Here is a 17,427-nt window from a genome sequence, read left to right as displayed (position 1 = left end):
AAAGGAACCGAGATCTGTGGGTTATAAACATGCATTTCAAATTTCATGAAAATCAGATGAAAATTGTGAACTCCAGAGAGTCCACAACCCTGTGACACAATATTGTGACACTATTTGCCAACGAGGCGCGGCCATTTTGTCCCTCAGTTTCGGTCCGATTTTAACGAAATTCGAACTCAACCATCCTTAGGGTGTAACGGTGATATATTCGGATAAAAATAATGACCTAAATTGTGGACAGACGGATGTCCGGAAGGACAGGGGCGACGACAATATACCTCAACATAAAAATGTGGGCTTATAAATATAGGTTGATCTCCCTAAGATCTCAATTCCTTTCGATAATGGCATGTATTGAACCGTAACTTCATGGATTATGGCCCCTGATTGTTTGAAAAATTGCGTTTGTAGCTTTTGGATGCTATAGAGGCCCAAATTTTTATTCGATTGTGGACAGACGGACGTCCGGACGGACAGGGGCGATGACAATATACCTCAACATAAAAATGTGGGCGTAGAAATATAGGTTGATCTCCCTAAGATCTCAATTCCTTTCGATAATGGCATGTATTGAACCGTAACTTCATGGATTATGGCCCCTGATTGTTTGAAAAATTGCATTTGTAGCTTTTGGACGCTATAGAGGCCCAAATTTTTATTCGATTTTGTTGAAACTTGAAATATAAATTTATAACCTAAAGATCTCGGTTCCTTTCGATATTCGCGCATATCGGACCGTAACTTCCTGAATTATGGCCCCTGATTGTACGAAAATTCGCGCTTTTAGCTTGTGATCCCTCTAGAGCTCACAATTATTATCCGATTTAAAAAAAATGGTTCGAATATATCACCATTACACCGTTATTTTGATGGAATTCGGATTTTAAAAACCGTTTAAATATATCATCATTCCACCATAATGAATGTTGAATTTGAATTTCGGGAATAACGAAATGAAACTGTCCGACAAAATGTCCGCTCTTTATACGCAAATTGTATACCAGCGGCTGCCAGGCAGGATACGCCCACATTTTCGAGAGATGGATAGAGAACAAGCTAAAAAGAAAGCGATTTTTCGTACAATCAGGGGCCATAATTCAGGAAGTTACGGTCCGATATGCACGAATATTGAAAAGAACCGAGATCTTTGGATTATAAACTTACATTTCAAGTTTCAACAAAATCGGATAAAAATTGTGACCTCTATAGGGTCCACAACCTTGATATACCATATTTTTACGCTAATTGAGAACGAACGGCGGCCATTTTGACTGTCAATTTTGGGGCGATTTTCACAAAATTCAAACTCAACTGGCCTTAGGGTGGAACGGTAATATAATAATACGTTTTTTTAAATCGGATAAAAATTATGACCTCTAATGGGTCCACAAGCTAAAAACATGATTTTTCGTACAATCAGGGGCCATAATTCAGGAAGTTAAGGTCCGATATGCGCGAATATCGAAAGGAACCGAGATCTGTGGGTTTTAAACATGTATGCATTTCAAGTGACCTCTATAGGGTCCACAACCTTGATATACCATATTTTTACGCTATTTGAGAACGAACGGCGGCCATTTTGTCTGTCAATTTTGGGCCGATTTTCATGAAATTCGAACTCATTCGTCCTTAGGGTGTAACGGTGATATAATGATACGTTTTTTTAAATCGGATAAAAATTATGACTTCTATAGGGTCCACAAGCTAAAAACGCGATTTTTCGTAGAATCAGGGGCCATAATTCAGGAAGTTACGGTTCGATATGCGCGAATATCGAAAGGAACCGAGATCTTTGGGTTATAAACTTACATTTCAAGTTTCAACAAAATCGGATAAAAATTCTGACCTCTATAGGGTCCACAACCTTGATATACCATATTTTTACGCTATTTGAGAACGAACGGCGGCCATTTTGTCTGTCAATTTTGGGCCGATTTTCACAAAATTCGAACTCGGCCATCCTTAGGGTGTAACGGTGATATAATAAAACGTTTTTTTAAATCGGATAAAAATTATGACCTCTATAGGGTCCACAAGCTAAAAACGTGATTTTTTGTACAATCAGGGGCCATAATTCAGGAAGTTACGGTCCGATATGCACAAATATCGAAAGGAACCGAGATCTTTGGGTTATCAACTTACATTTCAAGTTTCAACAAAATCGGATAAAAATTGTGACCTCTATAGTGTCCACAAGCTAAAAACGTGATTTTTCGTACAAACAGGGGCGATAATCCATGAAGTTTCGATCCGATACATGCCAATATCGAAAGCAGCCGAGATATTTTGGAGATAAACCTATATTTCAAGTTTCGTCAAAATCAGATAAGAATTGTGACCTGTAGAGTGTCCACAAACAATTGTGGACGGACGGACGGACAGGGTTGTGGACCCTCTAGAGGTCACAATTTTTATCCGATTTTGATGATATCTTTATATCCCAAAGTTCTCAGTCCCTTTTGATATTTGCACATTTCAGACCATAACATTCTGGATTATTGCCCCTGATTGTACAAAAAATACTGTTTGTTTTTAGCTTCTTCTCTATCAATCTCTTGGAAAATGTGGGCGTATCCTGCCTGGCATCCGCTGGTTTTCAATATGAGGTTTACGGTATATTTCACATTGTATCGCAATATTTTTCAATAAATTAGGCGGTAGGATGTATAGCAATTACCTATCAGTTCCATGTAAAGATTTGATGAAAAAAGGAAAGAAACTGAGCTTACCATCTATAATCTAATACACATATTCAGTTAATAGATTGCCATGCAGAAAGTGTTAAATACCATCAAGATTCATCAAAAACCACCCAGTTTGTGCTACCATTTAGTTTGACATCGGTTGTCTAGTTTATGAAACTAAATGGTCATAAAATGGATGACCAATATCAAAACTAAACTAAAATGGTCATAAACTAGATGACCGATGTCAAAACTAAATGGTGTTTCTTAAACTAAACGGTAGCACAAACTGGGCATTAATTGATGAATCTTGATCTTGATGGTAATTGTGAGCTCTAGAGGGATCACAAGCTAAAAGCGCGAATTTTCGTACAATCAGGGGCCATAATTCAGGAAGTTACGGTCCGATATACGCGAATATCGAAAGGAACCGAGATCTGTGGGTTATAAACATGCATTTCAAATTTCATGAAAATCAGATGAAAATTGTGAACTCCAGAGAGTCCACAACCCTGTGACACAATATTGTGACACTATTTGCCAACGAGGCGCGGCCATTTTGTCCCTCAGTTTCGGTCCGATTTTAACGAAATTCGAACTCAACCATCCTTAGGGTGTAACGGTGATATATTCGGATAAAAATAATGACCTAAATTGTGGACAGACGGATGTCCGGAAGGACAGGGGCGACGACAATATACCTCAACATAAAAATGTGGGCTTATAAATATAGGTTGATCTCCCTAAGATCTCAATTCCTTTCGATAATGGCATGTATCGAACCGTAACTTCATGGATTATGGCCCCTGATTGTTTGAAAAATTGCGTTTGTAGCTTTTGGATGCTATAGAGGCCCAAATTTTTATTCGATTGTGGACAGACGGACGTCCGGACGGACAGGGGCGATGACAATATACCTCAACATAAAAATGTGGGCGTAGAAATATAGGTTGATCTCCCTAAGATCTCAATTCCTTTCGATAATGGCATGTATTGAACCGTAACTTCATGGATTATGGCCCCTGATTGTTTGAAAAATTGCGTTTGTAGCTTTTGGACGCTATAGAGGCCCAAATTTTTATTCGATTTTGTTGAAACTTGAAATATAAATTTATAACCTAAAGATCTCGGTTCCTTTCGATATTCACGCATATCGGACCGTAACTTCCTGAATTATGGCCCCTGATTGTACGAAAATTCGCGCTTTTAGCTTGTGATCCCTCTAGAGCTCACAATTATTATCCGATTTAAAAAAAATGGTTCGAATATATCACCATTACACCGTTATTTTGATGGAATTCGGATTTTAAAAACCGTTTAAATATATCATCATTCCACCATAATGAATGTTGAATTTGAATTTCGAAATAACGAAATGAAACTGTCCGACAAAATGTCCGCTCTTTATACGCAAATTGTATACCAGCGGCTGCCAGGCAGGATACGCCCACATTTTCGAGAGATGGATAGAGAACAAGCTAAAAAGAAAGCGATTTTTCGTACAATCAGGGGCCATAATTCAGGAAGTTACGGTCCGATATGCACGAATATTGAAAAGAACCGAGATCTTTGGATTATAAACTTACATTTCAAGTTTCAACAAAATCGGATAAAAATTGTGACCTCTATAGGGTCCACAACCTTGATATACCATATTTTTACGCTAATTGAGAACGAACGGCGGCCATTTTGACTGTCAATTTTGGGGCGATTTTCACAAAATTCAAACTCAACTGGCCTTAGGGTGGAACGGTAATATAATAATACGTTTTTTTAAATCGGATAAAAATTATGACCTCTAATGGGTCCACAAGCTAAAAACATGATTTTTCGTACAATCAGGGGCCATAATTCAGGAAGTTACGGTTCGATATGCGCGAATATCGAAAGGAACCGAGATCTTTGGGTTATAAACTTACATTTCAAGTTTCAACAAAATCGGATAAAAATTCTGACCTCTATAGGGTCCACAACCTTGATATACCATATTTTTACGCTATTTGTCTGTCAATTTTGGGCCGATTTTCATGAAATTCGAACTCATTCATCCTTAGGGTGTAACGGTGATATAATAATACGTTTTTTTAAATCGGATAAAAATTATTACCTCTATAGGGTCCACAAGCTAAAAACACGATTTTTCGTACAATCAGGGGCCATTATTCAGGAAGTTACGGTCCAATATGCGCGAATATCGAAAGGAACGGAGATCTTTGGGTTATAAACTTACATTTTAAGTTTCAACAAAATCGGATAATAATTGTGACCTCTATTGGGTCCACAACCTTGATATACCATATTTTTACGCTATTTGAGAACAAACGGCGGCCATTTTGTCTGTCAATTTTGGGCCGATTTTCACAAAATTCGAACTCGGCCATCCTTAGGGTGTAACGGTGATATAATAAAACGTTTTTTTAAATCGGATAAAAATTATGACCTCTATAGGGTCCACAAGCTAAAAACGTGATTTTTTGTACAATCAGGGGCCATAATTCAGGAAGTTACGGTCCGATATGCGCAAATATCGAAAGGAACCGAGATCTTTGGGTTATCAACTTACATTTCAAGTTTCAACAAAATCGGATAAAAATTGTGACCTCTATAGTGTCCACAAGCTAAAAACGTGATTTTTCGTACAAACAGGGGCGATAATCCATGAAGTTTCGATCCGATACATGCCAATATCGAAAGCAGCCGAGATATTTTGGAGATAAACCTATATTTCAAGTTTCGTCAAAATCGGATAAGAATTGTGACCTGTAGAGTGTCCACAAACAATTGTGGACGGACGGACGGACAGGGCCGACGGCATAATACGTCCACATGAAAATGTGGGCGTATAAAAAGTATGCGATACGAAGGTTGTGGACCCTCTAGAGGTCACAATTTTTATCCGATTTTGATGATATCTTTATATCCCAAAGTTCTCAGTCCCTTTTGATATTTGCACATTTCAGACCATAACATTCTGGATTATTGCCCCTGATTGTACAAAAAATACTGTTTGTTTTTAGCTTCTTCTCTATCAATCTCTTGGAAAATGTGGGCGTATCCTGCCTGGCATCCGCTGGTTTTCAATATGAGGTTTACGGTATATTTCACATTGTATCGCAATATTTTTCAATAAATTAGGCGGTAGGATGTATAGCAATTACCTATCAGTTCCATGTAAAGAAAAATCACAGTGTAGAATAGTGATATGTCCCGGCCATCAAGACTTCATATCATTGCAAAAACTGACGTACTAATCTCGTGCAAAATACAACCCAGGAACTTGATAAGACATTTTCCATTGGACAAAATAACGGAAGCCATAAATTTTACATCGCATTTGACACTTACGAAAAGAGCTAAAACATTTTTTTTTAACTTTCAGCAGTATTTTTCTTTTGACTATTATTATGTCCACGTCCAGGAGTAATTACACTGTGTGAAGTTGAGATCGAAAAACTACCTGCATCTTACCGATCTAAAGTGTGGGACCATTTTGGTTTTTCTGTTACCTACGTAAACAGCAACAGGAATGTCAATAAAGAAATTTCAGTCTTCAAAATATGTCATACCCAGTTATGGTATTCAGGATTCTTTGTGTATGTGTACCTGACTTTTGCTTGACTTGACTTTATTGTCTGTGTGATTGTATACTTAATTTTGTGTCAAAGATTGTGTATTTTGATTCAATCTGAGTAAAATTGGTTAAATATTAATTTTATTTGATCTATTAATGTATCGTTGGGCTAGGACATGATACTGTATCATATCGTGCCACACTACATGTACATCGTTTCAGCCCTATACTCACTGGTTTAGAACCCTTTCTGCTTTCTATCAAAAATTTAAATCTATTTGGTGTGGCTTTATTATCTTTAACCCCCTCCCCTAATCCTCTAGAATCATCATGAGATAATCGTCTGTCCATCATTACTTCCATCACTCCTACAAAACAGTTAATGACATGTAACCATAAGTATTTCATTTAAATTTTTATTTCCATTTCTTTCTTACCTCCTTCAATAAAGTATTACATTAGATGCATACAGTGGAGAAGCTGGGACAGAAAAAAAAACCCAACAACATGTAGGCTCAAACACAAGTCATATCTATTGGGCCTGTACTAAAATTCACAACAAAAACAATTGGGACTGGTCAATCATTAGGTATCTCCAATAATTAATTAATAGATTAATTAGTGGTGTAGTGGTGACATCACGCCTCCAAAATGTCTATTCTCGTTAAGTACCATTAATGGTTCATACACACAAATATTGTTTAGTTAAACAATCAAAACCCATCTCAAAGTCAACTGGTGCACAGAAAGTAGGTTTACATTGGATGATCAGAGTTTAATCCACTGATCCATTACTAGGATCGGTACATTCTTTAATAAATTAGTAGGAATATTTCAGAATTTTCAGCGATGTCAATGGAAATCTGAGCACGATTGTGTAGATGTTTTTCTGAGTGATAATTATTCTTTTATAGACTACAATTATCTTCTTTACCTTGCTAGAACAGTAAGACGTTAAACCCCATTTCATTTCATTTCATTTTACTTTACCTTGCTGTAAACTTGAACAACCTAATGATTGTGCAGACAAAACACTAAATCTTGTGTTAGAATCTTCCAGAAACATCATAGCTGGCATAGGATAAAAGTTAGCTTGTAATGGTAGTTTATCATATGTCTTTCTTCTTGACATCTGAAATAAATATATATATAGATACAGTTCTACATATTTCTCTCAAGCAACCTCAAAGACGTAAAAATCTATATAGAAATTACTTCTCATGTTGAAATTACTTGAAACTGTGATGCAATCGACCTCATGCCAAATCAACACCTATGTTTGAATCTTGCATCAGCACCTTGCATCAGCAGATGGCTACTTTTAAAAAGTGCAAAGCTTTATAAGTCTAAGTATACTTCGAGAATTTATGAGGTATTTATTCAGCTTCCATTTTCATATTGTCTTATACTTTACATCACTATATTATTTTACTGTTTTTCCATCTTCCATATCCATAGAAAAGTCAAAGCAGTAATGTTTTTCAGTAATCTTCCATTGAGTTACAGGAGTGTTATCTAAATCTAATACTGTTCTGATGTATTTTAAAAAAAATGACCCATAATGTTAATTAATGTAAAATACTTAGTTGCTAACTGTAGGACTAACTAGCGTATTATTTCAAGTTTTGTTCTTTGTTCATTTGAATCATTTTATATTTCAATATCTACAAAAAATACAAGACAATACATCATTTCTCTTCGCACGTGACATGACGATAGTATTAAGATTACATAATGTTAGTAATAATAGAATAAAGTAAAATAGGTGTCTATTGATTAGACAAAAAAGGAAATAATGTTGGCCTTACATACAAAGTAGAATTTATATGATGGTTAATTCAACTGAAAACCAAAGTAGAATTCTCGTGAGAAATTACGAGACATGAAAACGGGTAGAATGTCGGCACAAGGAATCTATTTTAATGGCATTTTCTAGCCTCTATAATTATACTTTTCCCTAATGACAATCATTAATGATACATATATTCCTATAATAGCCAATAGTACAGGAGCTAGGTGGGTTTTGTTCAACATTTAAGGTGCGGAAGGTTTGGGATGAAATAGGAGATCCCAGAAACCCAATTCTTAAGTTGTGCCACTGGAGGAGCCACCCATAGTACCCCCCAAAATTGGTTTATCCACCATGGAAGGTGCAAGTTCCACTTCAGTGGCATTTGATAGAGGAATGGGCCCTGAATTAGGAAATACAAGATAAGAATGGGATTTCTGTCCGAAAGGCTACTTAAGAAGAGGTCAAAGTCACCAATTAGCAATTTTTCGGTTTTACTCAGAACTTTTTTTTCCGTTATCTCGTGATCAGTTTCAGGTATGTTACACAAAACTACATAGACATGTTTTACACTCCTAGGAGCAAAAATAGGAGATATAAAGTAGCAATTTTTTGATTTTACTCTGAACTATTTTTATGTTGTTATGTGATCTATTCCGGGTATGTTACACAAAACTACATGGACATGTTTTATACTGCTAGGAGAAAAAATATGAGATACAAAATTAATGAAGCTTTAGATACAAGTATGCCATAATCTCAAAAATAAAGAAAATATCACTTGCCCCCCATCGGTAATTAAAATTTTAATCAACATGAAAGGTGAGAGTGTGAAACCAAGCCTAAATTGCGTGGAATGATATCTATTATCAGAAATCATTATCATCAACTGGTGGTCAGTGTATTTAAAAAGATAATAATGTTGGTTTGCACCGAATGACCCCTAATTAGAAATTTAATTAACATGAAAGGTGCGACAATGGAACAAGGTGTAAAATGCAGGGAGTGATCATAGGGTTCACAACCACTAACTTAAGAATGAATATTTTGGTGGTAAATGAACATAAGAACAGCAGATGTGACCAATGCCCTTAAAAAATCAGTGACAAACAGTAAAATACAGCCGGAATACTGAGTTTCCTCTTGATCTCTGATACATTAGTGATACATTTATTTCTGCCCACTGCCTTCATACTAATAGTGTGAATGTATGAATCTGATGAAACATCGAGCATATGAAGTACGTTAAATACTAGACCTGATATCCATTTAAATCAGTGTAAAACACACGATCTTCATTTTTAATATCCGTTGTTATTCTTACAGCTATTTCTTTATCTATCTGCTGTCTTATATCAACTATATTATACATATCTACAGACTGACCCTCAGTACCTGAAGTATAACATAATTATCTGTCAAAAATGTCTGTAACTAGTATTTTATATATTTCAACCATATCCATAGATTGACCTGAAGTATGTAAACTATAACATCACTAGTGCTAATACCACTAGTCGGATAACTGTCAACAGTTATAATTGGACAGTTAAACAGTTCAAATTGAACGATATGGTTATTCGGAGATGTCCACCATTACATAGAGTTGTGTCTCATTACATAACAAAAGTTGGCCGCTGTCCTTTTGTAGAATGAAACTGTCGCCCTACGATGTTGAGTGCTATAAAATAATACTATTAATAGTAGTCATACGGCAAAGTCAACAGACCTTGTTCTGACTTTTGCCATTGTTAATCCAATCCAAATACTTCTCAACATTTCTAACTATATTCTACCTTGTTTAATATTTATTTAACCAGAGGCTGCCAGGCAGGATACACCCACATTTTCCAGAGATGGATAGAGAACAAACTAAAAAGAAAGTGATTTTTCCTACAATCAAGGGTCATAATTCAGGAAATTACAATTCGATACGCGCAAATATCGAAAGGAACCGAGATATTTGGGTTATAAACTTACATTTCAAGTTTCAAGAAAATCGGATAAAAATTGTGACCTCTATAGGGTCCACAACCTTGATATACCATATTTTTACGCTATTTGAGAACGAGAGGCGGCCATCTTGTCTGTCAGTTTTGGGATGATTTTCTTGAAATTCGAACGCAGCCGTCCTTAGTGTTTAATGGTGATATACTAAAACGTTTTTTTAAATCGGATAAAAATTATGACCTCTATAGGGTCCACAAGCTAAAAATGCAATTTTTCCTACAATCAAGGGCCATAATTCAGGAAATTACAATTTGATATGCGCAAATATCGAAAGGATCCGAGATCTTTGTGTTATAAACTTACATTTTAAGTTTCAACAAAATCGGATTAAAATTGTGACCTCTATAGGGTCCACAACCTTGATATACCATATTTTTACGCTATTTGAGAACGAAGGGCAGATATTTTGTCTGTCAGTTTTAGGCCGATTATCACGATTTTCGAACTCAGCCATCCTTAAGGTGTAACGGTGATATAATAATACGTTTTTTAAAATCGGATAAAAGTTATGACCTCTATAGGGTCCACAAGCTAAAAACGCGATTTTTTGTACAATCAGGGGCCATAATTCAGGAAGTTACGGTCAGATATGTGTGAATATCGAAAGGAACCGAGATCTTTGGGTTATAAACTAACATTTCGAATTTCAACAAAATCGGATAAAAATTGTGACCTCTATAGTGTCCACACTCTAAAAACGTGTTTCTCCGTACAAAAAGGGACCATAATCCTTGAAGTTTCGATCCGATAAATGCCAAAATCGAAATCAGCCGAGATATTTTGGAGATAAACCTATATTTCAAGTTTCGTCAAAATCGGATAAGAGTTGTGACCTGTTGAGTGTCCACAAATCAATTGTGGACGGACAGACAGGGGCGACGGCAATATACGTCTACATGAAAATGTGGGCGTATAAAAATGTAACCACCATTCAAAATATATAATCATAAAGGCTAGAAAATGAGGTTTCATATCTTGTAATTTCTCGTGAGAATTCTACTTTTGTTTTTAGTTATTTCTATATTGCCCAATGAATAAAATGCCTTACTTTATTCTATTCTTAGTGACATTGTGTAATCGTAATATTATCGCCACATGTCATGTACGACGGGAAACAGAGTATTGTCTTGTATATTATTATAGATATTGAATTAAACCAGCGGTTGCCAGGCAAGATACGCCCACATTTTGCAAAAGATGGATAGAGGACAAGCTAGAAAGAAAAGCGATTTTTCATACGATCAGGGGCCATAATCCAGACAGTTGTGGTCTGAAATGTGCAAATATCGAAAGGGACTGAGATTTTTCAGATATAAAGGTATATTTTAAGTTTCATCAAAATCAGATAAAAATTGTGACCTCTAGAGGGTCCACCACCTTCGTATTACATACTTAAAAACACTTTGCGTATAAAGTCGAAGAGCAGCCATTTTGTCTGGTAGTCTGTTTATATTTCTCCCTTCAATATGGTGGAATAGTGATATATTTAAACGGTTTTTTTAAAATTGGATAAAAAATTGTGACCTCGGAGAATCCACAAACTAGCCAGCGGCTGTCAGGCAAGATACGCCCACATTTTGCAAGAGATGGATAGAGAACAAGGTAAAAACCAAACGCGATTTTTTGTACAATCAGGGGCAATAATCCAGAAAGTTATGGCCTGAAATGTGCAAATATCAAAAGAGACTGAGATCTTTGGGATATAAAGATATGTTTTAAGTTTCATCAAAATCGGATAAAAATTGTGACCTCTAGATGGTCCACAACCTTCGTATTACACACTTCTACAGAATTGGCGTACAAAGAGCGGCCATTTTGTCGGGCAGTTTCATTTCGATTTTCCCGAAATACGAATTCATCCTTCATTATGGTGGAATGGTGATGTATTTAAACAGTTTTTAAAATCGGAAAAAAATTGTGACCTCTAGAGAATCCGCAAGCTAAAAATGAGATTTTTCGAACAATCAGGGGCCATAATCCAGGAAGTTAAGTTCGGGTATCCGCGATTATCAAAAGGAACCAAAATCTTAGTGTGTAATGGTGATATATTCACACTTCTTTTTAAATCAGATAAAAATTATGACCTCTACAGGGACCACAAGTTAAAAACATGATTTTTTTGTTCAATCAAGGGCCATAATTCACAATTCGATATACGCGAATATCGAAAGGAACCAATATCTTTGAGTTATAAACATGTATTTCAAGTACCATCGAAATCGGATCAAAACTGTGACCTCTAGAGGGTCCACAACATTGATTTACCAGTTGTTTACACTGTTTGTGTACGAGGGGCGGCCATTTTTCGTACAATCAGGGGCCATAATTCAGGAAGTTACAATCCGATATGCGCAAATATTGAAAGGAACCGAGATCTTTGGGTTATAAACTTGCATTTCAAGTTTCTTCAAAATTGGATCAAAATTGAAATACCAGATGTATAATCGGATAATAATTGTGACCTCTAGAGGGACCACAAGCTAAAAACGTGATTTTTCGTACAATCTCGGTTCCTTTCGATATTTGCGCATATCGGACCATAACTTCCTGAATTATGGCCCATGATTGTACAAGGGGCAGCCATTTTGTCCAGCAGTTTTGGTCTGATTTTCACAAAATTCAAACTTAACCAACCTTACGGTGATATATTTAAACGTTTTTTTTAAATCGGATAAAAACTGTGACTTCTAAAGTGACCACAAGCTAAAAACACGATTTTTCGTACAATCAGGGGTCATAATTCAGGAAGTTATGGTCCGATACGCGTGAATATCGAAAGGAACTGAGATCTGTGGGTTATAAACATACATTTCAAGTTTAAACCAATTCGAATAAAAATTGTGGCCTCATTAAAGAATTATACAGTTCTATGAAAAGTTTCCCGGAATTTTTGTGCGAGTAATGCCTTTTAGACGATTATAGCGTGTGCGCGTGTAATGATTCGCACCACCTGACAAATTTGGTTTTATGTTGAAAATTGATACCAAGCACTTAAGCGGTTACTAACAGGTTAATAGCTACGGTTATTCGATTAACAAAAAGTCATAACTGTAGGAGCACTAAACATCACATACCTGTCAACCACATCTATAATATATTTACAGATTGACCCTAAGTACATTAACTATAACATCGTTATCTATAGTATTTGTAAACAACATCTATATCATATATTTATCACAATACTGACAGGCTTGTCATGCCTCTTATTACACCTACCAGCTGCAAAGAATCTTTTGCTAGCTACAGTATTAATTAAAGCAAGTCAATAAATTGCAATGATAGCAATTTCTTTGTAATTTGTATTGCATTCACATGATTTCATGGGTTTGTAAACTCTGACCTCGGCTCAAAATAAATTGTGGACTGACAAAGGTGATGACTTAAATATACATCCAAACCTGGACATATAAAAAAATATGATAATTTTTCTAAAATATCTTTTTTAGAATGAAATTTTTCTAAATCTATGATCCTGATTTCTTTGATGTACAAGTTCATATCTAAAAATAATAAACCTTTATAGTTATAGTTATTAATCTGTATACACTTATACTAATATAGAATATACACAGTAACATGGCTGTAAACATACAGCTGTTTCTATAAAAAGAATTCAAATAATACCTGGTGAATTAATAAGTCGAACAACGTGATTAACTGTATGTGTAAATACTTGAACTTCTGATATAACAGGTCCTCTTACAATACGTGTAAAAGGTGATAGAGTTGGTACTGGCTGAAAAAAATAAATCCAACAATATCAACATATATCTTAAAAATATGTTTCATTTTATGAATTTAAGAACATTGGAATATAAGAAAACTTGCTGATGTATTAGCTGGCCTGTACACAATATTGTAGGACTATTAATATTATTACATTTTGTAACTAAGACACCATAAATGTGGATGATAATCAATGCAGAAATTTTAAACAATTTCATGAACGAATGAATTGTGCTCAAGCTAAAACAGACATACAACACAGTTAGAAGCTGTTAACTATTTTCTTTATTTAAACGTAACAAACAAAAACAAGAACTAACAAGCGATTGCCATGAAAAATATGCTCACATATTGCAAGAGATGGACAGAGAACAAGCTAAACCAGCGGCTGCCAGGCAAGGTACGCCCACATTTTGCAAGAGAACAAGCTAAAAACAAAGCGATTTTTCGTACGATCAGGGGCCATAATCCAGAAAGTTACGGTCTGAAATGTGCAAATGAAACTTAATGTTTATGTCCCAAAGTTCCTTTTGATATTGACGCATGTCGGACTGCAACATTGATTATGGCCCCTTATTATACAAAAATCACTTTTTATACGCCCACATTTTCATGTGGATATATATTGTCGTCGCCCCTGTCCGTCCGTCCGTCTGTCTGACCGTCCACAATTTCAGGGTTCCTGCGGCTTCGTCAAACATTTTTTCAAGGATATTCAAGGATAAATATCTGTCAAATTCAAGGATTTTCAAGGACATTTTTTAGCCAAAAGTTACAATTTTTCATCTTAAAAATAACCAAAACATTACCAACTATCGTTATAATCTGATATTTAAAAGGAATTGAAGACATTTGAAAAAAAATTAAGGATCTCAACCGAAATTCAAGGATATTTTCCTATTTCCGCGAAATTCAAGGATATTCAAGACCTTGAAAATGAAATTTTAAATTTAAGGATATTCAAGGATTTTCAAGGACCGCGGGAACCCTGAATTTGTTAGTGGACACTCTACAGGTAACACTTTTTATCCGATTTTGAATTAATTTGAAATATAGGTCTATCTCCCAAAGATCTCAGTTCCTTGGCATGTATCGGACCATAACTTCACGGATAATGGCCCCTGATTGTACGAAAAATCACATTTTTAGCTTGTGGACACACTAGAGGTCACAATTTTCATTTGATTTTGATGAAACTTGAAATACATGTTTATAACCCAAAGATCTTGGTTCCTTTTGATATTCGCGCATAGCCAAATGTAACTTTCTGAATTATGGCCCCTGATTGTACGAAAAATCGTGTTTTTAGCTTGTGGTCCCGCGAGAGGTCAGAATTATTATCCAATTTAATAAAACCCTCGAATATATCACCGCTAGACCGTAATGTTGGTTGACTTAGAATTTTGTGAAAATCGGACCAAAACTGACTGACAAAATGCAAGAGAACTAGCTAAAAACAAAGCGATTTTTCGTACGATCGGGGCCATAATGCAGAAAGTTATGGTCTGAAATGCACAAATATCGATAGGGACTGAGATTTTTGGGATTTGAAGGTATATTTTAAGTTTCATCAAAATCGGATAAAATTTGTGACCTCTAAAGGGTCCACCACCTTCATATTATACTTATTATACACACTTTGCGTACAAAGATCGGCCACTTTGTCGAGTAGTTTGTTTCGATTTCCCCCTTGATTATATTATGGTGGAGTAGTGATATATTTAAACGTTTTTTTTTAAAATTGGATAAAAAATTGTGACCTCTGGAGAATCCACAAACTAAAAAGCATGATTTTTCGGACAATCAGGGGCCGTAATCTAGGAAGTTACAATCTGATATGCGCAAATAGCGAATGGAACCAAGATCTTTGGGACATAAACATGTATTTTAAGAATCATCAAAATCGGATAACAATTGTGACTTCTAGAGGGTTCACAACATTGGTATGAAATACTTTTACACTATTTGCATACAAGGAGCCGCCATTTTGCCAGGCAGTTTTTGTCCGATTTTCACGAAATTTTTGGGAACTCAACTGGCATTAGGGTGTAACAGTGATAACGTTTTTTAAAATTGGTTAAAAATTGAGACCTACACGAGCTAAAAATGTGATTTTTTGTACAATCAGAGGCCATAATCCAGGAAGTTACAGTCCAATATGCACAAATATATAAAGGAATCACGATCTAGAGTGTCCACAACCTTGGTATTACATACTTTTACACTATTTACACTATCAGATATTTAGGAAATTCAAACTCAACCTTCAATGATGTGTAATGGTGATATATTTAAACAGATTTTAAAATTGAATACAAATTGTGACTTCTAGTGGGTCCACAAGCAAAAAATGTGATTTTTCGAACAATCAGGGGTCATAATGCAAGATAAAAACATAAATTTAAAGTTTTATCAAAAATTGGATAAAAATTGTGGCCACTAGAGTCCCCAGTCCTTGATATACCATATTTTTTGCGTACGAGGGGCAGCCATTTTGTCCGTCAGTTTTGGTCCGATTTTCACGAAATTCGAACTCAACCAACATTACGGTCTAGCAGTGATATATTCGAATGTTTTATTAAATTGGATAATAATTCTGACCTCTCAAGGGACCACAAGCTAAAAACAAGATTTTCGTACAATTAGGGGCCATAATTCAGGAAGTTACGGTTTGATATGAGCGAATATCGAAAGGAAGCAAGATCTTTGGGTTATAAACACGTATTTCAAGTTTCATCAAAATCAGATGAAAATTTTGACCTCTAAGAGTGTCCACAAGCTAAAAACGCGATTTTTCGTACAATCAGGCATCATAATCCATGAAGTTATGGTCCGATCCGTATGCCAATATTGAAAGGAACTGAGATCTTTGGGAGATAGACCTATATTTCAAATTTCGTCAAAATCAGATAAAAAGTGACCTGTAGAGTGTCCAGAAACAAATTAAGAACGGACGGACAGGGGCAACAACAATTTATATCCACATGAAAATGTCGGCGTATAAAAAGTGATTTTTGTATAATAAGGGGCCATAATCAATGTTGCTGTCTGACATGCGTCAATATCAAAAGGAACTTTGGGACATAAACATATATTTTAAGTTTCATCAAAATCGGAGAAAAAATACCTCTAGAGGGTCCACAGCCTGGTTATAACATGCTTTTACAATTTTTACATAAAGGGGAGAGCCATTTTGGCAGAAAGTTCTGGTCCAATATTCATGATATTCAACGTTTTTTGTTTTGAATTGGTCTACAAGCTAAAAACATGATTTTTCGTACAATCAGGGCCATAATCCAGGAAGTTATGGTCCGATCCATGACAATATCAAAATGAACCACGATCTTTGGGATATAAACCTATACTTTATGTTCATGGTTCGTCAAAATCAGATAAAATTTGTGACCTGTACAGCGTCCACAAATGAAATGTGAACAGACACATGCATAGGGCTGGACAATAAATTTCAATAAATCAATATATCGCAATATGTAAATTTTATTGAAATTCTTTTTTTTACCATCAAAAATACCACAATAATCCAATATATAAATCAGATTGGTCATACATAAGAATTCATACTTCATATTAAAGCATAACGTCGGTGATGTGTCAAAAGGGTGTATCTCGAGAAATTAGTCAAA

The 17,427-nt window shown here is 35.5% G+C and overlaps 1 protein-coding gene across 1 annotated transcript in view; it reads right to left on the bottom strand.

Moving 5' to 3' along the window:
- Nucleotides 1-17,427, bottom strand: part of LOC126814437 (alpha-mannosidase 2x) — a 90,730-nt gene that overhangs the window by 13,066 nt on the left and 60,237 nt on the right. The window contains exons 17-20 of the mRNA XM_050539541.1: nt 13,682-13,793; nt 9,303-9,439; nt 7,246-7,387; nt 6,490-6,623 (exon numbers count right to left, since the gene is read on the bottom strand). Of these exons, the coding sequence (XP_050395498.1) occupies nt 6,490-6,623; nt 7,246-7,387; nt 9,303-9,439; nt 13,682-13,793 (525 nt within the window). The remainder of the gene's footprint in view (nt 1-6,489; nt 6,624-7,245; nt 7,388-9,302; nt 9,440-13,681; nt 13,794-17,427) is intronic.

Source organism: Patella vulgata, chromosome 3, assembly GCF_932274485.2.
Source record: "Patella vulgata chromosome 3, xgPatVulg1.2, whole genome shotgun sequence".
NCBI lineage: Eukaryota > Metazoa > Mollusca > Gastropoda > Patellidae > Patella > Patella vulgata.
This window is presented reverse-complemented; position numbering and strand designations above follow the sequence as displayed.